The sequence below is a fragment of the Phocoena sinus genome, chromosome 2 (assembly GCF_008692025.1).
Source record: "Phocoena sinus isolate mPhoSin1 chromosome 2, mPhoSin1.pri, whole genome shotgun sequence".
Lineage (NCBI taxonomy): Eukaryota > Metazoa > Chordata > Mammalia > Artiodactyla > Phocoenidae > Phocoena > Phocoena sinus.
In genome coordinates, this window is record NC_045764.1 from 144,536,979 (window position 1) to 144,562,169 (window position 25,191).

At 43.8% G+C, this 25,191-nt stretch overlaps 1 protein-coding gene across 5 annotated transcripts in view; it reads left to right on the forward strand.

Moving 5' to 3' along the window:
- Window positions 1–25,191, forward strand: part of RAD51B (RAD51 paralog B) — a 626,370-nt gene that overhangs the window by 500,711 nt on the left and 100,468 nt on the right. Inside the window, exon 9 of one of the 5 annotated variants that reach the window (XM_032623577.1) lies at window positions 4,356–4,464. The exons of the other annotated variants lie outside the window; for them this stretch is intronic. Within the exon in view, the coding sequence (XP_032479468.1) occupies window positions 4,356–4,378 (23 nt within the window). The 3' untranslated portion in view covers window positions 4,379–4,464. Of the gene's footprint in view, window positions 1–4,355; window positions 4,465–25,191 lie in introns of those variants that run through there. 5 annotated transcript variants of the gene reach the window in all.

Here is a 25,191-nt window from a genome sequence, read left to right on the forward strand (position 1 = left end):
GTGCTTCCCAAACCTTTCTCAGACAAAGACTCCTTTGGGAATCCAGCTAAATTTCCTGGTTTTCTTTTGCTTTCAATACCAATGCCCATATTACCCCACGAGGTTATTTTTATTACTTACAAATATTTTTATAATTAACTTAAGACTCAGTAAGGCACCGAAGGTAAACAGACTGTAATTATTTCAAGTTCTAACTACTGTGAGTGGATAGTAATCTTCTAAGAAGGTGTTATTAAAACACAGTATAAAATACTCACAAATATCAAGGCATAATTGCGAAGGCATATCAATGACTATAAACTGGAATTTAAAAGTTAATCACTGTGGGGCTTCCCTGGTGGCACAGTGATTGAGAGTCCGCCTGCCGATGCAGGGGACACGGGTTCGTGCCCCGGTCCGGGAAGATCCCACATGCCGCGGAGCGGCTGGGCCCGTGAGCCATGGCCGCTGAGCCTGCGCGTCCGGAGCCTGTGCTCCGCAACAGGAGAGGCCACAACAGTGAGAGGCCCGCGTACCGCAAAAAAAAAAAAAAAAAAAGTTAATCACTGTGCCATAGTAAATATGATTGTGGCACATTTCAGCACAGTACTAGAATAGGATCTTATCTTCTGATTATTCGCTGATAGGCATTCATTTTACTATGATATTCAGCAAGAAACCCCTTACATCACTTTCAAAAGGTAGGCAGTTTCCTGGAACACCTATCCTGTCTCTGCCAAGAGCCCCATAGGCACTCACTTCCCTATGGAGCCCCTTGTTTCTTCCTCCTTTCCATATACCTCATACATCTTTATCCAGCCTTGTTTCTGTGGCCACCCTGAGTATTTTACTCAGCTGGCCTAAAGTCACTGCAAAATTTTGATCGAAACTTCACTGAACCAGGGATCAAAGAAATGCTAAAGGAATTCTCATTATAGGCTTTAAGTATATGCTGCTTCTTAGATGCATGGGAGCGATTTCTCTAATTCTGGGGTTACCCTCCCTGAAATTACACAGAAAGGACTGTATCTTCTCAACCCTAACCCCTTACCACCACCCCCAGCCATTCCAACCCAGCAAGCATTTTCTCTGGTGCATTGCTAAGCAATGCTCCTGTTGTCCTTAAGTGTTTGAGGTCTTGGGCCGGTGGTCACAAAGGGACCAGACTGCCAGCCAGTGGACTCATTCTTCAAGTCTTTATCGATTCCATTCTGTGTGTCACAGACCGTGCCATTTGTGGCCTCCCTGAAAGCCATGGGGAGACACTGAAGGGCTATGAATAGAAGAGCGTTGTGTTCTCCTCTGCCACGCTTCCCTTCCCCATTCTTTTGGAAACATCACCTCGGTTTTCCTCTGGGGAACTACCCCATCCTAATCTCCATCTATGTGGTTTGCATAAAGCTGATGCCGCCCTCCAGCGCTAGAGGTTGGCTCTGAACTTGGATCAGACCAAGCAGAGTTTCGGTGATTGGTTTAGGAATAAATATGTGACCCAAGACATGAGAATCTACCACGAGAGTTTGGCTGGAACTACCAGAAAAGAGGAGTTCCCTCTGTCTGCTAGGGTCCCTCTACTGGTATTATGTAAGCCTGTAGCCACCACTTAGGGGGAGCCTGCCTAGGAATGCCAACGCACTGGAACACAGAGCTGGAAGATGGAGGAAGATAGCCTCCAATCATCATTTAAGCACTTGGGTCCAGCTCCTTTGGTAGTGTGACCCACTAACAGGCCCTACCTGTCGTTTTACCCACGATGACAATTTGAGTTGGCACTCTGTCATTTACAGCCTGGGCTCCTGAGTAAAGCATCCACACATCTGAGAATTCATCACTTTCTGGGACCCCAGCCCCAGGGAGGCCATAAGCTACTAAAAAGAGATTATGGTCAGCTTGAGCTTCGGGGCCCAGAGAACTACACAGAGTGTTGTCACTTTGCCAGAGAATGTGATGATACACATATGAAATTCAGGAATTCCAGGAGTGGACTTGGGACTGGTAATAAGGTGTATTACTAGCTATGTGTGTCATCTGTGATTAAGTATGTTTCAATCCTGTGAGGGCTGGGTTTTACCTTAGGACAAACACGTTCTAAGTGATTTGAGGACTTTTCACTTTTAAACAAGTTAATGTTAAAAGTATTTTTTTAAATAACAGAGTTAAAGAGGTCAGAGTAAAGAATCAATCACATAATATACACACGTACATACATACATGTGTATATATATATATATTTTTTGTTTTTAAAGAGACTTTAAAATCTAACATGTTGCTGGGCCGTATTAACAGGAGCATGGCATGAAAACTGAGTCACCATACTCAGTATTAATGAGACACTTAGTGGCAAAGCTGTCATTCAGTTACATGCCCAGCTTGGGCTTCTGCATTATGAGAGGATGTGGAAAGCAATTGAACTGATTAAAAGCATGGAAAATCAGATCTCTGAAGAACGATGAAAGTGGGCTATTTAACCTAAAGAAAGGAAGACTGAAGGGAGAAAATAAATGGTATTTAAGTCTAGAAAGAGTTCTTATAATGAAAAAGGTGGCCGATGTTTTCCTCCTCCACTGAATATATGAAGAGAAAATTGCCTTAGACATTTCATTTGTATAAAAGAGGGATTTTTCAAGCATATAGGGTTCCTGTACTGGGTAAGAAGTTGGACTAGATGAACTTTATATTCCTCTTCACTAAGATTCTGTGATTACTAGGTCGAGAATTTGCTTATCAAAAGAGTTGCGAAACTGCTTGGTGCATATGTTAAAAGGTAACATGAACAAACGTTGGCTGGTTTAGTTTAAATATAGGTCTGCCCAGGAGTTACTTCTAACGCTCATAACATGCCTGTGAAGAAGCAAATGTCGTGTATGGACAAACAGCCAACAGGAAAAAGAAACCTAGTGGTCAAGTAATGATAAAGCCTAGGATTTCTGTTTTCTGCTCCTTCGCTTTCTCTGTTAGAAAGCAAATGATAATTTGTTTCTGCAGTAACTATAGAAATGAGACAGATCATGGGATAGCTTAGCACTGGTGCCAATCTTTTTGGAGGGGTAGAGTTAAGTGTATGGGTCCATATTGAGTCAGGAGCATGTAATGTTGGCTCTGGTATGTCTCTGGCTTATTTCCTACTGTAACTTTACTAGTCCAATTTGAGATTCAGAGACTTCAAACCAAGACTCAGGAAAATGGATTTTACTTAGGGAAACAATTCTAGTTTTACATATGGAAAAGCTATTCTAAAGAACAATAGCTTTGGCATACTACTGCTTTGCTGGATCTAGACTTATTTTAAAAGTTAAGGTTAAAAAAAAAGTAAAGGCCGTATGTCGCTCCACTTTCTTCTGTACTTTTTTGGGCCACTACATTACGTTCTACTATGTGGTGACTTGGGGTGCTTTGTACAAGTTCAAGCTCCCTCTGACTATACTTTTCACGCATCTACATATCTACTAATTAGGTCCATTGTCGGGTTCTGCAGTTCCCTTGGCCACATTGCTTAGAGGTTACAGTCTCTGCATATTACACAGCAGCAGTCATTTCCTCTTCACGGAGCCCACATGGTCGCTTACAAGTCATTTATACAGGAGGCTTTCCAATCTTTAAGTGAATCTCTTAACAAGCAGAGGATGACTGACTTCACAGTCAGTAATTCTAAATAAATTCAAATGATAATGTCTAGATCTGTAGTTTTCAGGTTACAGGGAATAACTGGGAAGAGAGAAGAATAGCAAGTCTACAAACCTGTTGTTGAAAGGATTGGGGGAAGAGTTTGCTGAAGCTGGTGATTTTGATAGAACAGGACCTCACAATCCCCCACCTATACTCATTTCCCGATTGAATTTTGTGGGAAGAATCAACTGAGAAACAAAACCAAACAAGCAAACAAACCAAACGCCTCCTAACAACAATAGCAACGAAACCTAGCTTCCAAAAGGAGTTCGCATTTTAGATTGACTTTTTGAAAAACTGATTTAGAAACAAGAAGCTAGTTTCTAAGTTTATTTCCACACTTGCCCTCTGACCTCTGTCTTGTTGAAAGATTCAGGGTATCAGATTCTCTCCCATCATCTCCTTTCAACAGAACTTACTGTATTACCCACCCCCCACCCCCTCAAATATAAATGGCTAAAACAGCTGGCTCTTCCACTCTGGGTATACACACACAAACAAAGGAGACACACACACAGACACATAGAATATACCTCTCTGCATATATAAACACACACTTTGGTCATTTATTTTTTTAACAGAATAAAGGTCATTAATCAAAATACAATTCATTTTAGCAGTCAAGGCTTGACACGAGATCATTATTTCAGGAAAATCCAAAGAGACTAAGCTCTCTTTCATAACATTGTTTTCTTTCTAAACCTCTGTAGGGTGCATGGCTCTTCTCCACTGAGGAAGCTGGGGACAGCGCCGCAGAGCAGCCTGGTGCCCACATGTTCAAAGATCTAAGTTGTCTTGGGGAAGGAGCTTATGCCACATAGTCACTCACCTCACAGAGGAGGAGACTTTACATCTGTTGTATTTCTAACACTAGGCTGTCTCTAGTTAACCCCAGGGCAAAGAAAACAAAAATATTTCCTCCTGTTTCTCAGAAGGTGCAGAGAAATAAAGCTAAATGCCTTTTTAAAAATTCCATTTCAGTTTAGTTTAATCTGCTCTTTCCTTAAACGTTCTGTAAGCTGAGAAGAAACATTTTCAGATTGTCTCATATAGGTGAAACCTGTCTTTACAAAGCATAAGAGAGTCCAGGCCTTTTTTCTTCTTCAGTCTATGAGAGATCATGAAAAGGCTGGTGTAGATTCCTCCTTCTTACTGCCTAGGAAATAGAGGTGTAGAGTAGCAGAGTGAACAGACCAATGGCCAAGCAAATGAAAAAGATCCCAAAAGCCCTGTCTACAACCTAGCCACTCAGATGAGTAACTAGTTAGCTGGTTCCGGAATGGCACGATCTCACTCTTTCTGCTGTTGGATACAGGCTCTGCTACAAAGCCTGCCCCCAGATTGGGTGGCCCCTTTGCGCAATCAGGGCCGACCAGTGGCTCCCAAACTAGTCGGTAACTTGTGACCCTCTAGCCTTAAGAAGTTAGGCTTATTCATATTCTCTAAATAAATAAGAAAACGGCAACCCAACAGAAAAATGGGCAAAGGCTACACACTGGCAGTTTTTCGAAGAAACCTGAGTGTTCAACTTTCCAAGTCATTAAGGAAACAAAAGTTAATACAAAAATGAGATACCACTCTTACCCATCAGTTTGGCAACAAACAAGCAAGCAAGCAAAAAACTCTACCAAAGCCAAGAACCAAAAATCAAAACTAAAACGGAAAACTCCTAAGTGTTGGTGAGCGTGTGTGGAAACAAGAACTCCCATGGCTAATGGGAGAGTAAATTGGAGCAGTCACCTTGAAGAGCAATCTGGCAGCATCACGTTAGATGTAAAAAGGCACAAACACTGCAACACAGTGAATACAATTCTAAATTTGCGCCTTAGAGATACTCTATGCTTCACTGATAAGGTTATGTACCCAAAAAGACTATATTTATTTTAAAAAGACTAGAAGGATGCATACCAAATTCTTGATAATGGTTGTCACCTGGAGAAGGAAAAGCGATCGTGGTACTTCAATGTGATATATTTTTTTAATTAATTAACTTATTTATGCAGCACCAGGTCTTACTTGCAGCACGCAGGATCTTTCTTAGTTCCAGCATGTGGGCTTCTTACTTGCGGCATGCAGACTCTTAGTTGGCAGCATTCGAACTCTTAGTTGTGGCATGCAAGTGGGATCTAGTCCCCTGAGCAGGGATCGAACCTGGGCCCCCTGCCTTGGGAGCACAGAGTCTTACCCACTGGACCACCCGGGAAGTCCCCAGCATGATATATATATATATATATATATATATATATATATATATATTTTTTTTTTTTTTTTTTTTGCGGTACGCGGGCCTCTCACTGTTGTGGCCTCTCCCGTTGTGGAGCACAGGCTCCGGACGCACAGGCTCAGCGGCCATGGCTCACGGGCCCAGCCGCTCTGCGGCATGTGGGATCCTTCCGGACCGGGGCACGAACCCGCGTACGAACCCGCGTCCCCTGCATCGGAGGGCGGACTCTCAACTACTGCGCCACCAGGGAAGCCCCATGATATATTCTTAAATGTACAAGACAACAAAGAAAAAAAAACTGAAGAAAATATAGAAAGTGTTTGTTGTATTTTTCTCTGTGTAATTTTCTGTATTTAAAAGTTTTTCGAAGTTAAAAAAAAAAGAAGAGAGCCATCATGCATTTGACTAGTAGAGTCAGCATATTTTAGTCCTTCAGTAGTTTTCTGGTGTGCGTCTTTCCTGTCCTGAAGCACATCAGCTTTCCTTTATGATACCAACAGGTTTCACCACGACTGATTTTCCTGCCTAGAGATGCTTATAAGGCCTGCCAACATGGGGAGTTGTAGAAGAGACCTAGAATCTTTTTCTTTTCATCATAACATTTTGTAGAGCTGGAAAATCAGGAATCATTTAATACAATTCTTTTATTTAAATGAGGAAATTGAGGCCTTGAGAGTCTTGTTCAAAATCACCAGCTAATTAAAGGTAGAGTAAGGACTATAATCTGTGACTACTGGTTTTCCAGTAACAAAAGTTTGACATATGGGAATTAATGGAAGCTCTGCAGATCCTTTCTTCGGAGCCTTCACTGTGGACAAGCAGGTACCCACTGCGGGTTTGGTGTTATGGAAATGGCCATCAGGCCAGCAATACTTGAAGAGACTGGAAGGAGAAAAGTGAAAACTCTGTGTGGTCACTGCAGTATATGAAGCAGTAAAGCTTAGAGGTGAAGGGGTTTATCACAAGTGGCAGTTGCCTGGGTCTCGCCTGGCTCTGTCACTTCCAGATATTTTACCTTGGCTGTAATTTAACCCTTCTGTGCCAGTGTAAATGTGAGCGTATTAATAGAACTGATTTCAGGGGCCAAAATGAGGGTTAAAAGAGTTAAAAATGTAACCTGTGAGAATGGTGTCTGATATATGTGTTCAGCAAATGTTAGCTATTATTATTACATCATTTGTAGAACAAACTATTGAGGAAACTGGATATTTAATTATGGTTCTGCCAGCTTTTGCCTTAAACCATACACCTAACTCTCAAAGCTGTCATTAGTATCTTCCTTTGTATTTGACTTGGATACGTCTCAGTTTGGAGTTAAGAAAGCATAATTCCAAAAGGTAAGATCATTTATTTGCCCAGAATAGTGTCATAAAGGAGTGGTAGTGATTATATTTTCTTTTCACTGCATTTCACTCAACACTTATCCCTCCCTTTTGGTACACATGGGGCTGTAGCTGGAAGATACTAAGCAGTGAAGTGACCATAGTAGAGGACTCATTCCTTGAGGGGTCTTACTGTCCTACTGTCCAATGCCGAAGTTATCATGGTGCTCTCGAATCAATTACCAGCAGGTTCTTGAGGTTTTTCATGAAGGACGTAACACACACACACACACGCACACACGCACACCCCTGCAATTCCTACAGTCATTTTGACAGAAGTGCCTTGAACTTTAATGGAAGATGATGCCAGAGTTCTACTCGCTGCCAAGTTTGTACCTATTATACAGAGGAGGTTTCTAAGTCCTAAATCAGATTCTCTTTCTCTGTATCAGTTTATTGAAACTCCTGTTGTTGTGTATGAATCCTTGTGTGCCTTTCAGACATGAATGCATTCCCTGGTGGAGAATTCATTCCCAGGGTTTGCAGGAGAGCTAAGCATATTTTTGTTACCAGTGCCTCTTAACCAAAGAATGTAGTTCTTAAAAGATGGATTTTTATAGAGAAGAATATTATAAACTTTTTTATAGTTGTTGAAAAAAAATTGACAAATATTACAGTAATCTTTGTCATCTATCTCAGACGAGATCTAGTCTCTAAACCTGAGATAAATTCCTTTGTCAAAGTTATAAGAGGGTGATTTCATTTGTAGTTATACTTACTAATTTATTCCATAATTTGGGTGTTAATCTTGCTGTCAGATGAACACGGTCAACTTTCAGACTCAGTTTCTCCCTGTGCAGGGGAGAATTTCTATACCAAATTCCCACTTACTTGCCTCTTTTGCACACCCACATCTTGTTTTCATTTGTGCCTTGCCTAGCCCATCACAACCTATAATTGTCTACCTAAATAATGTTTTCTTAAGATTTGATGCTTCCAGACACCAAAATGATTTAGATTTAAAGCTGCAGGGGATAGTTTATTGTTATGTGAAGCAAACCTGAAGTACTTTGAATCCTTGGAAACTTAAACCCCTTTCATGACTGATGACTGAAGTTGCCCAGAGTTTGTTCAGTGTGGAAGTACACGCTAAGATGAGTCATTTACAGCATGCAGCTTTGTGGAAGTGATGTGCACTCTTGCATCCTATGGTTATTCCTTCCCCTTTTGCCATTGTTATCTTGGTCTGGAATGTCCATTTTCTTTTTTTTTTTTTTTTTTTTTTTTTTGCGGTACGCGGGCCTCTCACTGTTGGGGCCTCTCCTGTTGCGGAGCACAGGCTCCACACGCACAGGCTCAGCGGCCATGGCTCATGGGCCCAGCCGCTCCGCGGCATGTGGGATGTTCCCGGACCGGGGCACGAGCCCGTGTCCCCTGCATTGGCAGGCGGACTTTCAACCACTGCGCCACCAGGGAAGCCCTCCATTTTCTTTTGATGCCCAGATTTCTGCTATGTACTGGTTGCCATTCCATGAACCATAGTTCTTAGGTTGAGGTTTTAAAAAATTTCCCGTGCCTGGGTTCTATCCCAGACCTGCTGAATCAGACCTGTTGGGAACAGAGCAGGGCTATTTGGGTTTTCAAAAACCTCTTTAGGGCATTCTGATGCTGAACCAGAGCTGCGAACCACTGTCTTTTGTTTATGAATAGTTGAAACCCACTCAAACAAAGAAAAAAGAGAAATCTACCACAAGAAAGCAGGAGAGTATTGCAGAACCAAGGGCATGAGATCTGTCTGGGCTTCTTAAGAGACCTGAGCCTGGAACTGGAGCACTGACAAGGACCCAGGTGAACTAGTCCCTGCTCCCCAGATGCATCCCTCTGTTTGCCCATCTCCCTTCAGAACCTTGTGGACTCAGAGCTCTGCTTCTCTCTGTATATCTGCTTCCTCCTTTTTCTCTTTCTCAGCTGGCCTCTTTCACTGCTAAGTAAGCACATGTCCCAACATGGTAGCTTCCTCAGTACCCAGTTACGTGTCCTCAGTTCAGCTGACCAGTCTAGGCTGGCTGGCACCTCTCAATCTAAATTCCTACGAGAACATCGATAGGCCTAGCACAGGTCATATGTCTGCCCTTACCAATCAGATAACATGGTTCAAACATGGCTGTCAAGGATCCACCCCTGTGTGAGTTCAGACTGAAGGCTGTTCAGATATCTCAAAATATTTATCTACTTGCCATATTCTTATTCTCCATCATACCAAATAACTTTACTTTTGATTTCAGCTTTATTGCCAATATTTTCACATTTAAGGAAGTTGAGGTGCAACAGTTTCCACATATCAGGGTGATTTAACTTTGCAGATGTCACTGAGGCAAACCTTGAATGCGTTGTCCTCTGTTCCTAGTTCTTCCTTTTATAAATACGCATCAGTTTAAATGTTGAGAAAATTAGAGCCTTGGGAAATCTGCTTCTCCCAAGTAGTAAAAGTCGAAAAGTGGTAGAGTAAGATAGCAATTGAATGGCACAGTCATTTTCTATAATATATGTAATTTTCATCATCAAAATAAAGAATGCTTAAAGGCACTGAGGTAGTTTATTGCAGACAATGCTGAGGTGTGACCTTATAATTTTTAAAGAAAAGGCTACTGCTTTTTCTTTGTCTACACAAGGGTTAAAAAAGAGGAAATGCTTTTAGAAGGAATAAAACATAGTGCCTGGCAAAGGATTAGTATTCAATAGTATTTTACCGGTAGTATTTACTTAGAAATATTTATTAGAAATAACTTCCTGGTAGTACTGAAACACTGGAATAAGTTACCAAGAAAGTAGGTAAGGTTTTATTCTGTCCTCTTTTAATCACCTACCACCATCTTACATATATGGGATGGCCACAGAGGCCCGTGATACTTGGCTCTCTATGAGAACAGAAATTGGTAGGGGAAGTAAAATACGAAAGCAGTGGATAACACTCCTACCTTTGGTATTCAGAGATCTCCACATGCTTTCACTTGTCCCATTTCAATTTTACAGGGTAAGAACAAGGAAATAGGGTTCACTGTCTCTGTTTTACTGCTGCGTTAACAGAGGGTCAGCCATTTAATTAGAATTAAAAATTCTAATTTTGCCGAGGTTTTCACCTTCAGGGAAGGTGTGAAGCAACGATTTCCACATATCATGGTGACAATATTGCGGCCGTCACTAAGATGAACTAAGCAGATAGAATGTTAAGATAGAGCGCAATGTTAATGACTAAATTAGAACTGAAAATGAATTTGGTCTCTTTAAAGGGCAACAAGGACCAAGGTGACTGTATTTCAGTAAATGGTAATGCAAAAAAAAATCACAATGGATCAAATAAATCATCAAAACTTGTATTAGTGAAGGTTGAGTTATAAGTATGATGTAATAGGAAAACTAAAAACTGAAAGTGATAGTTGATAAATGTTACTGTATCAGAGTAGCTTCATTGGGCTTCCCTGGTGGCGCAGTGGTTGAGAGTCCGCCTGCCGATGCAAGGGTCACGGGTTCGTGCCCCGATCCGGGAAGGTCCCACATGCCGCGGAGCGGCTGGGCCCGTGAGCCATGGCCGCTGAGCCTGCGCGTCCGGAGCCTGTTGCTCTGCAACGGGAGAGGCCACAACAGTGAGAGGCCCGCGTACCGCAAAAAAAAAAAAAAAAAGCATACAGAGTAGCTTCATCATTAGATGACACTATGTCATTTGTAGAATAACTGGCAATTCCTGGAGCATATCTTACAGCATTAAAGCAGTAAGGAAGGGTCTTCATAAAGCTTTGCGGAAGTCTCAACTTTAACATCTTCGGTCAAGGGTACAATAAAAACAATCTATAAGTAATGTTTCCACGTAATTTGTAAGCTTATGATAAAAACTGTGTTATCCGGGGGTCGTGGCTATAAGTAGCAGATCTAATGGAATCTATTGGGTAATTAATTGGGAAATCTAAGGGGTGGAGCTAACTGGGTTTCCAACGATGTCGTCATCGTTTCTACTGATATTTCCACCTCTCTGCTCTGCCTTTCTCCTGATGGTTTTATTCTCAGCAGGGTTTGCCACATGATGACAAAGCAGCTTCCCGGTCCTTATCACTTAGGATCTCAAAAAGCATGAGGTCCTTTTTCTTTCTGCCTTTAAGTCAGCATCCCTCAAAAGAATCCAGTTGGCCCAGATCACTTGCCTACCCCCTAGGCAGGAAATCAAGGGCCCTAAAGGTGGGGCTGGGCAGTTCTCTAAAGGAAAGAGAGGCTTCTTTTACCAGAAATGGGAGAAGGGGTGTTGAGTAGGCAGAAAGAACAGATGTCGACCCATACATTACACAATTGCCTGTCAGACACTTTCACATCCTTGGCACAAAAAATAAAGAAAAAGAAAAAGAAAAAAAGCCTTCACTAATGAAAAATAAGTGATAGCTTGAAATATTATAAGTAGTGAAAGAAAAAAATTTGAGGTGCTTTTTAATGTTCTCTCCAGTGACCCAAGGTTACAACTAATTATTACTTCCTCTTTGCTTGTAAATATTTTGCTTAGCCCTCTGCTCTGTTACTTGGTTATCTTTCTTCTACAGATCTATCTTCCTGAAATAGGGTGTGAACATTTGAAGAAAGAACTTTGTCTTTTATCTATTTATCCCCAGTGCCTAGTTCAATGCCTGGGACCCAGAAGCCACCTGATGTTTTTTAAATGGAATTGGATTCTATCATATGTACTGCTTACATTAGGAGAATAATAATAATAAAAAAGTTTGCTGGACTAGGGCATTGGGGGAAAGTTGTTACTCTCCATGAAGGAGGGTTTTCCCTGAGCCACTCTTGGCCTCTCTCTTTTTCCTCATCACTGCTCCCCACGGAAAGTGGAATGGCTCAGCTGATTGGTGAGTCTGGGATAAGGAAGGAACGTCTCACACTCAGGTATGGTCCTCTACCAGCCACAGAGTCATAGGAGCCACTGCCTAATCCACTTTGGGGGGAGCCTACAGTTGCTATTCACCCAAGCCATGTCTTTCACCTCCTCTGTTTCTCTTGATGGGTTCAGAATTCAGGTGTGGAAAGAGTGTATAATTTAATGGTCCCCTCAAACCTCACAAAAGAGTTTAGAAAGATCCTATGTTTGTCTTTAGCTATGTGCAGAGAATGGATTAAAAAATAAATACCTTGGTATTTTATATATTAATTATTTATATCCCATCTTTTTCCAAAACAAATGTAAGGTGGCTTCATCTTTGGCATGCTAATCTAATCCATGACATTCAAAGGCCACAAGGACAGAAAAGGATTTCCGAGACACCCTGAAGTGCAACTTCATTTATGCGGTTTCCTAGCCTAGATTATAATCAGGAAGGCCTGATTCCTTTTGGTGTCGTTGTTTTTAAGCAAAAGAGATCCTATTTCTCATCCTCTATTCCTCCTTATGGTGAAAAGCTCTACCAGCTACCCCATCACCAAACCAAAAACCTGGAATGAACTCAGAGTTCTTTTCTTCTCTGCTGCCCCTCCCCCCGGCTATCCACTCTATCAAGATTTTCTCCCTGATACCTTCCATATCTAGCCCTACATCCCGTGTCTAAGTTCATGCCTTGAATATTCTCTCTCCTGGATCCGCCCAGCATTTCCCTTTATAATCCTTCATTCCCTTTTCCGACTGTGGCCAAAGTGTTCCTTCTAATGCAACAGTGTGATTGTATTACTCTTATATTTGAAATCCCTCAGCATCTCTTTACTGCCTCTAGGATTTAGTTCAAACTCCTTAGCATACGTACAGGGACCTCAAGGATCTGGCAGCTGCCGGGTTCTCCAGCCACGGCTCTGAATGGTTTCTCTCTCGGCCTCATTTCTCCATTACCCCTCCTCTTCCAAAACACAGACACTAGAGCCATTGTGAAGCACTCAGAGTACCTCTTCCAGGCTAGGCTCGTTCACATTTGGGGTTGCTTTTGCTGCTCTTCTGCCTATAATTTACCCCTTCCAGTCTCCTCCTGCCCCCAAGACAGCTCAGCTTTCAAGACTCAACCCGAGTGCCACTTCCTCTCTGAAGTCTTTTTGACATCTCACCCTCAGGAAAAATCAAGCGCTCTCTTCCATGTGTCTCCTTCTGTGTCTTATAGTCTTTAACTTTTTTTTTTTTCCCATAAATTGTCTGCAACAATCTGCCTCCAGCAGACTGAAAAGATCCTGGGAACTAAGTCCAAGTTGTGATCCTTTTGCTGTCTGACACTTTAGCAATGCCCCGTAAACGTTTGTTGACTAAATGCATGTGTATATGCATGAAAGAAGAGCAGTTCAGGAACTTTTATTAGCAGTATTCCTTTACTTCCTGTAGCTTTGAGAACATGGAATTAGCTGCTCCCCCAAAATGGTCGGGGAGGGGGCCTGTATTGTAAAGATGTGGCTTTAAGAAGCAGCCTTGTGAAAGGCAGCAGGCTCTGCCTACAGTAATTTCAGCCACTGATGTTAGCAGCCTTTGTTCCTTGTAGGGTTCAAAGGGCTGTTGGCCACTTTTGGTCTTTATCTTACAAACACCCACACACAGAAAGATTGCATGGAGATCCAAGCAGAAAATATCTATGTGGATTGAGAGAGGACTTTAAAGCTTTCAAGAGCCTCATCCTTCTGGAGGAGCTTAAATATGCATCTCCCCAGCGTAGGGATAGAATAAAGGAATTGGCTCAAAATTCCATCCAGGCTCTCAAAACCAACAGGACAAGAGAGAAGCTGAGAAGCAAAGACTGTTGGTAAAGTCAGCAAGGATTTACTACGTGACCATTGCATGGCTCATGCTGTGGGAGGGAACAGACGAAAGTTAAGTAAAAAGAACATTCCTCCAAGAGTTTATAGTCCAAACTTATTAATGTCACTAAAACGAACATACCTTCTGTGATAGGTTCTGATGAGAAATTTAGACTACTTTTATTTTTTAATTGTATAAAAATATAAAATACTTTGCAAAGCACAGGCTGTTTTCTTATAGCTTATAATAGCTGAAAAGTGAAGAGTCCAAGGTATGGTCATGTTCTAAATGAGAGGTTTTAAGCTGGTGCCCACTGGACCAGAGTCATATAAAATATTCTCAAATTCAAGAATTTTTAAATAAAAATTAAGGTTTCTTACTTGTGGTTTCTTGGAGGGAAACTGTACAAAGGCTTTCAACTTTGGATAAGTGGATTCTTGCACAAAGAATATTTAGCTCACTTGTGAGTTCCTAGGCATAATGCATAGGTTGGTTAAAAAACAATCCCCCCGGGGCTTCCCTGGTGGCGCAGTGGTTGAGAATCTGCCTGCTAATGCAGGGGACACGGGTTCGAGCCCTGGTCTGGGAGGATCCCACATGCCGTGGAGCAACTAGGCCCGTGAGCCACAACTACTGAGCCTGCGCGTCTGGAGCCCGTGCTCCGCAACAAGAGGCCGCGATAGTGAGAGGCCCGCGCACCGCGATGAAGACTGGCCCCCACTTGCCGCAACTGGAGAAAGCCCTCGCACAGAAACAAAGACCCAACACAGCAAAAATAAATAAATTAATAAACTCCTACCCCCAACATCTAAAAAAAAAAAAAAAAAAAAACAATCCCCCCAACCCACACAAAAAAAAAGCAATTGAAGATGAATATTGCCTTTGTTTCATGGCTTAGATCTGGGATCAACAAACCTTTTCTGTAAAGGGCCAGATAAAAGTTTTAGGCTTTTCATTGCACATCATGTGGTCTCTGTTACTGCCACTCAACTCTGCCACTGAAGTGTGGAAGCAGCCATAGATAATACACGAAGAAATGGGCATGGCTGTGTTCCAATAAAACTTTATTCATGGGGCTTCCCTGGTGGCACAGTGGTTAAGAATCTGCCTGCCAATGCAGGGGACACGGGTTCAAGCCCTGGTCTGGGAAGATCCCACATGCCGTGGAGCAACTAAGCCCGTGTGCCACACCTACTGAGCCTGCACTCTAGAGCCCACGAGCCACAACTACTGAGCCCACGTGCCACAACTACTGAAGCGCGTGCCTAGAGCCTGTGCTCTGCAATAAGACAAGCCACCAAAATGAGAAGCCCATGCACCACAACGAAGAGTAGCCCCTGCTCGCTACAACTAGAGAAAGCCCACGCGCAGCAACGAAGACCCAACACAGCCAAAAATAAATAACTAAATAAATAAATTAAAAAAAACTTCATTCGTGAACACTGACATTTGAATTTCATGTAATTTCCATGTCGCAAAATATTGTTTTTCCTTTTTCTTTTCTCCCAACGATTTACACATGTAAAAATTATCCTTAGCTCATGAGCCATACAAAAAACAGGAGGCAGACCTCATTTGGCCCGTGAGCCAAATGGACGTTAGATGATTATCATTAAAAAATTTTGGTCTTAGGCTTTTTAGTCCTGACTAGTCCAAGAGGAACAAGCTAGGATGTTCTATTCTCTGTAGAATGCCAGGGAATTCTCCTTTCCTTACTGTTTCGTATTCAGAAGGAGCTGGGTTCATGTCCCACTTGAACGTGGAAGAGCCAAGTTTCTCACCTCGCATTTCCCAAAGCCTCAGAGGCTAGTCTGCATTTCAGACAGCCCAGGTGATGAGTGAGCCTTGTGTTTTCCATGGGGGGAACTCTATCCCTCAAGCATCTGTATCCCAGTCCTACTTATGCATGGAAAAGGCTCAGTAAAGTCTATTAATATCCTAGCTAGAAAGAAAACTATAAAATTACACATATATGCAGGCTTGTGCGTATTCTGCAGTTCAAAGTGTAGTCAGCAAAAAACGCATGCATACTCTTGCACTGGGAGGAAATCTGTGTCTTTGAAATCAAATACCCTGCCATTGGCACATCCAGGCTTGAAACCGGGCTGCAGCTTTTAGCTTCCACCACATGTTTACATTGGAAATCTCTCTGTGCGCATATAGAGTTTGTTCTCTTATGAAATCATGTCTCTAGGGAAGGATAATTTAAAGCCATTTCCGTTTGTTATGTCTGAGCTGAACTAGACTATTAGGGCTTGTTAACGCTGGATAAACTTGAGCCCTATAACTGCCTTCATCTGCAGATTATAGAATCTGTCCAACAAATTGCATTCTGATGTTTTCAGATGAAGGCTAAGCAAGCAGGGGCCTTTTAATTTATATTCTATCACCATGGTTGTCTGAGGAATCACGGTTTTGACTTTCATGCCTACTTGGTATAGTATAGATGATATAAGCCTTGAGTGGGCCAAATCCAAAAGTAATTGAGACACTAAACTACATCTGCATGCTGCTACAGCCGAGCAAGCAAGTCTGGCAGTCAGAAAACTGCTGGCTAAGCATCTTTCTTGAGAGTATTTCCCTCCCCCCAAGTCTTAGCATAAATCAATGTTAGGTCCACTGAAATACCGTGTGTGGTCTGCATTTAGAAATTTCGTTTGAAAATTATATTGTGGCAACCGTGAGACACACAGATAAAATAAAACAAGTTTTCTTTAGGCTCGTGTTAAGAAAATAAAATTAAGTGAAGATAGACGGTTTCCCTGATTTAGTGAAGGGGAGGTGATGGTTGCCCCAGGGATCTCACTCCCTCCATCTCCATTCATCAAGTCCACAGAACACACTTACTGTCCTGCTTCCATTTAAGCATTTGGCGTATTATCATTCTCTGTTTTAGACAGCGGGATGTTAGAAGGTAGGATTGAATCTGTTTGACTTTTTTTAAAAGAAAGTTTAGCAGAACTGCCAGTACAGCTTCAATAAAGTCTTAAGTAGGATGGCACTGGGCAGCAGCGGGACCGTGCAACATGGTGTCTGTGACTCTAGAAGAGGAATCCTTCCTTCGTGGCTCCAACCTTATTAATAGTGTCTCTGCTGAATCCAGTTCTTTTCAGTAAACTTGTGGAAGGCGCTGTCCTAAGCCTAGAGGTCGGTGACAGGGGTGGTGATGGGATATAGAGACCAGTAAGACATGGACCCTCTCAAAAGGTGACTGTGTATATGAATCACGCTAATCAGGACCAGATTCCAAGAATGCCAGAAATGAAGGGCAGATACCGGATAGTAACATTTAAACGGGGCTTTGAGTGAGAAATCAGGTTTTAACCAGCAGGAGGGAGAATCTGCTAGACTAAGGGAACAGCATGAACAAAATTCCAAAAGTAGAAAAGTTCAGAACGTGTTCAAGGAGTGTGGGGCTGAGCCCTGCCCAGGCTTCCTTCCTTCTCTCTTTCCTTTATTCAGTAATTATTTAGTGAAGGCCTGTGGTAAACCAAACAGACGTGGCGCCTGTGCGCACAAAGCTTACAGTCTGGAGGAGGGGACAGCCATGGGTCAAGGGGCCTAAAGTAAATGACAGGTTACAGCTGTGACCCTTACCTCCAAGGAGAGGGCTGTGTTGGCTAGGAGAGCATTGCAGGAGAATTCAACACACTTCTCAGGGTATCAAGTAGGCATCGATGGGAGGAGGGCATTGAATGAAGTTGGAGTATACACAGAACGTGCAGGACACTGTGAGAGTGAGGACATGTGTGGCATTAGATGCGGCCCCCGGAAAGTCAGGGAGCAGAGTGGGGCTCTTGCCTTTGTTCTAAGAGCAAAGGGAAGCTATTGATTTTCTTTGAGCAACGAGCAGGATGACGAGATGTGTTTTTTGGAAGGATCACTCTGGCTGCAGTGCAGAGACTAAATTACGGGTTTAGAGAGGGGCCGGCGAGTTTTGCTGGGAGGCAGATGCAATTTTCCAGGGGGGATATGCTGGTTGTCTGCACTGGGGTAATGGTGGTGAGATGAAGAGGAGGGAATGATTTTGAGCGCTGAAGATGAGCTTGGCCTTACAGACGTTGAGATGCCTGTAAGACACTGAGAAGACACACCAGGAAGATACAGGAGTCTGGATCTCAGCAAAAAGGTCTGGGCTGGAGAGACACATTTGAGAGTCATCTCCTTGTAGATGATAATTGAACCATGAGTGCGGATAAATAAATGTAATTAAATGAATGGTAGAATGAATGAATGAATGAGATTGGGAGAGGAGAGACAGAGTACGAAGAGGGCCTGCACAGCTGTGTGCTCTGCCATATTTCTGTGACTGCGAATTGTCACTTGTTGCCAAGGTGAGTGTTTGGTCCCATGGCTGTAGCTCTTGTTCCTCATGTGGACACATTTGGAGACCTGACAAGAACCTGGGAAGTGACCAGGCATCCCCTTTCCCACAAGGAGCGGCCCCTCCTAACACTTCTAACTTACAAGTGGGTGGACTCTAAGAGTTCTGTGAAGAGAAGATGTTTGTCAAACACTGTTCCCCAGTGAAGCCCCTAGGTTCCTAGGCTGGTGCCGTCAGTGACCCTAATTGACCAGGGTCCTTTCTATGAGACATTATGTTCATGAGGACCTTGGGGTACCAGGACAGAGTTCCCTCACTGCTGCCCTGGGTACGCTTCTGGGGACTCTTCCCTACTCTCCTCCCATCCCACTTGCCAGGCACTGAGAGACAGGACTGTCCACCTTGTTGTTTTCAGGAGGGGTTTGGGGCTTCAGAGAAGGAGCTCCAGGGGATTCTAGGATTCCTGCAAGGGCAAGCTCCCTGAGGCTCTTCTAGGTCTGCACCTGAATCCATTCACCCCTTTGTCATCTTTTCCAAGAACCCCCAGTGTTGGCCTGCCTGTGTCCCTTGCTTTTACCACCAGCAGATAGGAAATCTGGTGGGGTCAGGGGGAGGGACATAATGGGGAAGGTGGGATGGCAGGGTTTTCCCCCATGTTTAGCCTGCAGAGTGTAATCGTAAAACGTTTCCTCATCCTTCTAGTTCCTGAAGCAAGCACATGGCTCTTTGGAAGTTTCTGAGGGTTTTTATGACTAGCAATGTCACAAAGCAGGTTAAGAGCAAAACAGCCCCCTCTGGGCCTCTTCCCTCGCCTCTCCTTATTTTGTGCTGGTTTCCTCAGACGCCTATCCCAGTTTCTGAGGTCAGTCGTGGTTTACACCTGGTGGCTTGCCATAATTACCACTAGCACCTCCTTTCCCTTTAAAAAGTTTAGAAGGTAAATTATGGCCACACCCTATTTAACCCCAAAGAGAAAGAGAGAGCGATGCCTTGGTGCTAATGATGGATTCACAAATGATTGAAATCACCTTTTTCTGCATTTTAGTGAGCCAGCAGAACAGCTTTCTTGGTATTTTGTCCCAGCAGCTGGACTGGGCCTCTAAGGATGCCAGTGTAGGGGACGGAGTAGTGGAGGGCAAGATGCGTGTGAGGTGCTGGAACTGGGTTAGGGTGCTGCCGCAGACACGTGTCTACCTCTTCTCCTGTCCCTTCCTCCCTCCACTACCAGGTCTACCCATGGGAGATTCAGACTGGCACTTGAGCAAGACGAGAGCAAAGACCAGGGTTGAGAAAAGTGGGTTTCCAAGCAGCTATGGGTGTCAACAGCAGAGAGGATAAAAATTTGGAGGCAGAGGTGAAACCAGGTTACAACAGAACATAGAGTGGGGTGTTCAGGGGGGCTGGCCCGGACCATTGTTGTCTGGTTGTTGCAGCAGGAGGAGGGGAGCACAGAATTGTCAACGCTTCACTTAAAATTTTTCTGGGGCTTCCCTGGTGGCGCAGTGGTTGAGAGTCCGCCTGCCGATGCAGGGGACACGGGTTCGTGCCCCGGTCCGGGAGGATCCCACATGCTGCGGAGCGGCTGGGCCCATGAGCCATGGCCGCTGAGCCTGCGCGTCCGGAGCCTGTGCTCCACAACGGGAGAGGCCACAACAGTGAGAGGCCCGCGTACCGCAAAAAAAAAAAAAAAAAAAAAAAAATTCTGAAAAGTTGCCACTTTGGGGAAATGGTTCAGGAAGACCTTCCCTGTGTCCACATAGCTGTGCTTCTATTATGAGGCTTCTGGGCAGCTCAGGCCACCCAGCTGGAGTAACCACATGGGGTAACCCAAGCCTGTGGGTTTCTAAGGGGTGCACTTAAATCACCTGTACTCAATATAAGAACCACCCCTGATGTTAAACAAACAAACATGCGATTCTTTCTCATCACCACTTCCATGAAAGAAATATTTAGAATTGTTGACTATAGTTAGTGGTAATGTTTTCTTGACAAAGAGACTACTTGTAATAAGATTAGAAAAAGAGCCATAGTCACTACTAATTTTGGTGCTACATAGGTGACCTGCTTATTATAGGAACTTCTGCATCTTCCAGTAATGTTTTAAAATAGAAGACTGAAGTTTGTTGCGCCTGGGCACTCAGAAAGCCGGAAAACCTTATGCTGTCTGGAAGGGAAGACGAATCAGGTTAGTCTTCGGGAAGCTGCCGGTCGGCCTCTGGAATCACTCTTTTTTTTTTTTTTTTTTTTTTTTTTTTATGAGGTACATGGGCCTCTCACTGTTGTGGCCTCTCCCGTTGCGGAGCACAGGCTCCAGACGCGCAGGCTCAGCGGCCATGGCTCACGGGCCCAGACGCTCCGCGGCATGTGGGATCTTCCCGGACCGGGGCACGAACCCGTGTCCCCTGCATCGGCAGGCGGACTCCCAACCACTGCGCCACCAGGGAAGCCCTGGAATCACTCTTGATGTGAGGAAGCAAAGGGAAACTCAGTGGTGGATTCAGGACTGAATTTTGAATCCGGAACCTCGCATCAAGCTTTAAGGTCTAGAATGCCTTTGTGTAAGCCCCGTGGTCTCAGTGTGACTCAGTTTCCAGTTTTTCTGTAAGAGGAGAAGATGTCCCAGTGTTAGAGTAGTATCTCAGTACCTTTCAGCATTTAGGAGAAATTCCAGTGAAGGGAGTGAGCTCTCTGAGTGTGGAGGGGACTGTGTCTTGTCACTGGAGGGGTGACCTTGCTCAGGAATAGTAGAGATGGTGCTCTTGCTTTGGTGAGCCCAGTGCAAATATGTTTTTACATACCGTTTCTTACTTTGTCTATCTTCGGAGACACAACTTTTTTTTTTTTTTTTGATTTAACTCTTCGGATTGCATAAAGAAAACATTAAGACGAATCTTACTGAGTGGTAGTTTAGCTCCATTATCCTCCAAGTCAGTTGAACATTTATAAATAAAGAACACTATTAATTAAAGTGGCTACATATAATATAATATTCCATTACATAGCTGTACCATAACCCATTTATGTGTTTCCCAATGGTTGGTCATTTAGGTCATTAGGTCATCCTTTTTCACACAGATTTCCAAACTTGTCTAATCATCTCCTTAAGATACATTCCTGAAGTGATTCTGATGGATCATATGCATGTTTCTGTTTTATATGAACGGCCAGCCTACCTGTGAGGGAGGTATTGACTTGCATGCCCGTACTGGGGCTGGGGCGGGGGGGGGGGGGGCGGGGGGTGTAATTTTTTTCAGTCTTTGTGAATCTCACGTGAAAATAGCTCGCTGTTGGTTGTATTTGCTTTACCTCGATTGCTAGAGAGATTGAGCAGCTTTTGTGTGTTTATTGCCTGTTTGTAGTTTTCCTATGGTGACAGGCTTGTCTAGTCCAGTCTGCAAACTCTGGGAGGGTTATGCTCTGGTAGATCCATGGAATGCAGGATGTGGGCTATAAATTATTCTTCAGTTAGATGGCACGATATGAAAGCCTATGGTAAAGAAAATTTTAAAAACCATTAGAAAGCTATTTTCAGAGTATTCTATTTTATGATGAACTACGCCATGGAGTAAGGTGGGACAGGGCTGTGCCCCTCTGCTGCGGGTCGGCAAGTAGTAACAGAATTCTTGGAAACCTCTCCAAATCCATACCACCCTGCAGAGGAGCCGCTGAAACAGCCGATTGTACCTCACCTGCTCGCCGATGCCATAGGCCTGCCTCTCCAAATTTTATGATGCATCTGAAATGAAGTTTTACTGCACCCTCTCCCCAACTCACGAAAAACCACGGTGGGAGGAGAGAAAAACAGAACCCACCAAGAGGGACAGGCAGACCTGTCCAAGGGTGGGGAATTAGCTACTCCATTGGGGCAGTGGGAGAGTAAACGACAAAATGCATAAAGCACACCTCGCTTTAATCCCTTCCATCCGCCCAGAGCCCCCAGAAAGCTGATAAAGTCTCCCTTTCTGGGTGATTGGATGCCTTTAGCTCATGGGCAGGCAGGGTGTTTTTGTTGTTGGGAGAGAGGGCAGAGCGAGGGTGGGGGGTTGGTTGGGGAAAAGCAGCGTGGCCATCACTGGGGGAGAATGAAGAAACCAAGTCCCCTCTCATCTTGCTTCAAGGCGGTGAGTGGTAAACACAGCTGCTGCCTGAAAACACGTGGGGCGCCGGGCAGCCAGGCCAGTCTGCTGCAGCCTTCGGGACCGGGACCGGCAACTCCTCAGGGCAATTACCTCCCTCAGAAGCCATGCATATCTTCGAGTTTTTTCTTCACCTTTTGAAGGCTCCTCTTGGCTAACTCAAAGAAATCATTTTGAATGCTGCTGGCAAAAATGTTGCTGAAAGTTGTGTGTGGTGGGTGGTGTGTTTTCTCTCTCTCTAAAAAGAGTAGTTATTCTTCTCTGCCAGTATTTAGAAGCTGGAACTGTCTGTTCTTTTTGTTTGAAGTAGAGACTTGGAAACCAGTCCTTTCTGAGACTAGAAGACAGAGAAAGAAAGAAAAAAAAAAATCCTGTGGTTTGCCTTTGGCCTGGGGACTTTTTTGCTTGTTTACTTTTGACCTTTCTCCGTGTTTGTCGGCTACAGGGGAACCCTGGTCAGCTGTGCTAGTCTCCTGGGTCTCGAACAGCAAACCCTCAAAGAGTCCAAAGAAAAATCCTTTGGCACTGAAAGAAACTCCTAAAACTTCTCTAGGCTTGCTCGGTTTTTTTGTTTTTTGGTGTTTTTTTTTTGCGGTACGCGGGCCTCTCACTGGTGTGGCCTCTCCCGTTGCGGAGCACAGGCTCCGGACGTGCAGGCCCAGCAGCCATGGCTCACGGGCCCAGCCGCTCCGCGGCACGTGGGATCTTTCCCGGACCGGGGCACGAACCCATGTCCCCTGCATCGGCAGGCGGACTCTCAACCACTGCGCCACCAGGGAAGCCCCAGCTTGCTCGTTTTTGAAAGAGAAAACGCACTTACTCATTTTCCAACCTCCCTTCTAGGCCTTCTCTTATTCCTCTTCACTCCTTCTCCCCCAAAACACACTCCTAGGCTGAGCTGCCTTTTGGGCTTCTCCACCTCTGCAGGTGCCACTCCGTCTCCTGGAAGCTTTCACCCCAACCTTGGCTGCTGAAGTCCTCCTGGACATCCACAGCTGCCCTAAATGCACGGAGCCTTCCTTCCATTGGCTGACGGCCTTGAAAGCAGGACCCACCCTCAGGTGTCTGTTGCAGTACCTGTGGTACTAGGGGCAGCAGTGTGTGAGTATTAGCAGCAGGAGTGGTGACAGTAGTACTTGCTCTTTATTGGGCAGGTGCCTTGTGCTAGGTACTTCTCACATGCATTGCCTCTAATCTTCCCAACAACCCTGCATCCTAGGTGGCATCATCTTCATTTTACAGATGAGGAGATTGAGGCTTAGAAGTTAAGAAACTCAGCCAGGGTCACTTAGCTAACAAATAACTGAAAACCAAGGTCTTAACTCATTCCACTCTATTTCCGGGTCTCTTAATAGATGCTCAATAAATATCTATTGATAGAACACATGGCCCTGAAATGGCTTCCCGAGCCTCGGGAGATCTTTCCAGGAATTTCAGGAGCCACAGCTTTTATACTTGGCCCCTTACACTTGGCTCCCTTGACCTTTAGTCTCTCTTCTTCTACACCTAATATCATCTTGTCTCCTGTTTTGCCCCTAAGAATCATACCCTCTCTTCACATTTTAGCTCTGGGGGGTGGGGATGGAGTGAAGGGGTAGCCTCCTGGTCTTTGTCTGTGTATCTTCCCTTGAACTGGCCTTTGTTGCCCTGAAGGCTTCATTGTCACCTGAAGGAAATTAGGCTAAATGAAATGAAGCTCAAAGACAGTTGAAGATTGGTCATATCGTATGGTTCAAACTAATATAGTGCCTCTATCAGAAGCCTTAAGAAGATGCCTGCGAACTTCCCTCATGGAATTGTTGTAAGAATTACATACAAATAAGACCACTAGTGCCTGGTGCGTGGTGAATTCTCAAAAAATGTAAAGGTTAGCTCTTGTCATTATTTTTATTATTCCTTGACTGGGGTACTAAAATTCCTAAAAGAGAGTGAGAAAAGGGAAATACATTAATATTAATAATTATTATAGCGATTAATATTTGTTACTATGTGTCAAGCACTTTTTAAAGGATTTTTTAATATATTAACTCATTTAATTCTCATAATCTGATGAGGTGGGTGCTATCACCAGCTCTTCTTACAGGCGAGGAGATGGAGACAAGAAAGAGATTAAGTTGGGGAGCTCAGGTTCAAGTTGCTGGTTCTAGAGTCTACACTCTTTCATAATCATCACTACTCTGATTATGAAAAAGTAAGCACCAGACCTAAGAGAAACATAATAGAAATGTGATCTGTTTAATTCCTTCTCATTCCTTTCTCGAATGTGTATTTTCAGGGGAATGAGTGTATTTGTGAGAGGCACTGCCGCTGGTGATTTTGCACAGTCTCAGGCACTACCAGGAGGAGGGTGGGTAACCCAGAGCTGTATGTGTTCCTGGTAAACAGCTCAAAATGGGCAGAACCCCGTGCACCAAACCCAGCCTCTGCAAACCAGTATTTCCCAGTTGCCAGTTTGGCGCGAAACCCCTCATTACCACAGTTGAGTCTGTTTTGTGAGGGAAGATTTTTTGGTACAAAATTATTTTTCATAGTCACTCTTGTTACTCTTGAGCCTGCAAAATACCATGTCTTCCTATTGCTAAAAGCCAAAACAAATTCTATTGGATAAGGACAGTTTTTGCAGCTCTTTTTCGGAAACTGGTCCTGTGCAGAGGGTAGAATTAACCTAGGTGATTAAACAGTAAAAGCAATGTACACACCTAGACATACATATTTCCATAGGAAATCACACATATATAAGAGGAATCTTATACATAAACCATACATTTATGTGTATACATACACATGTGTGTGTGTAC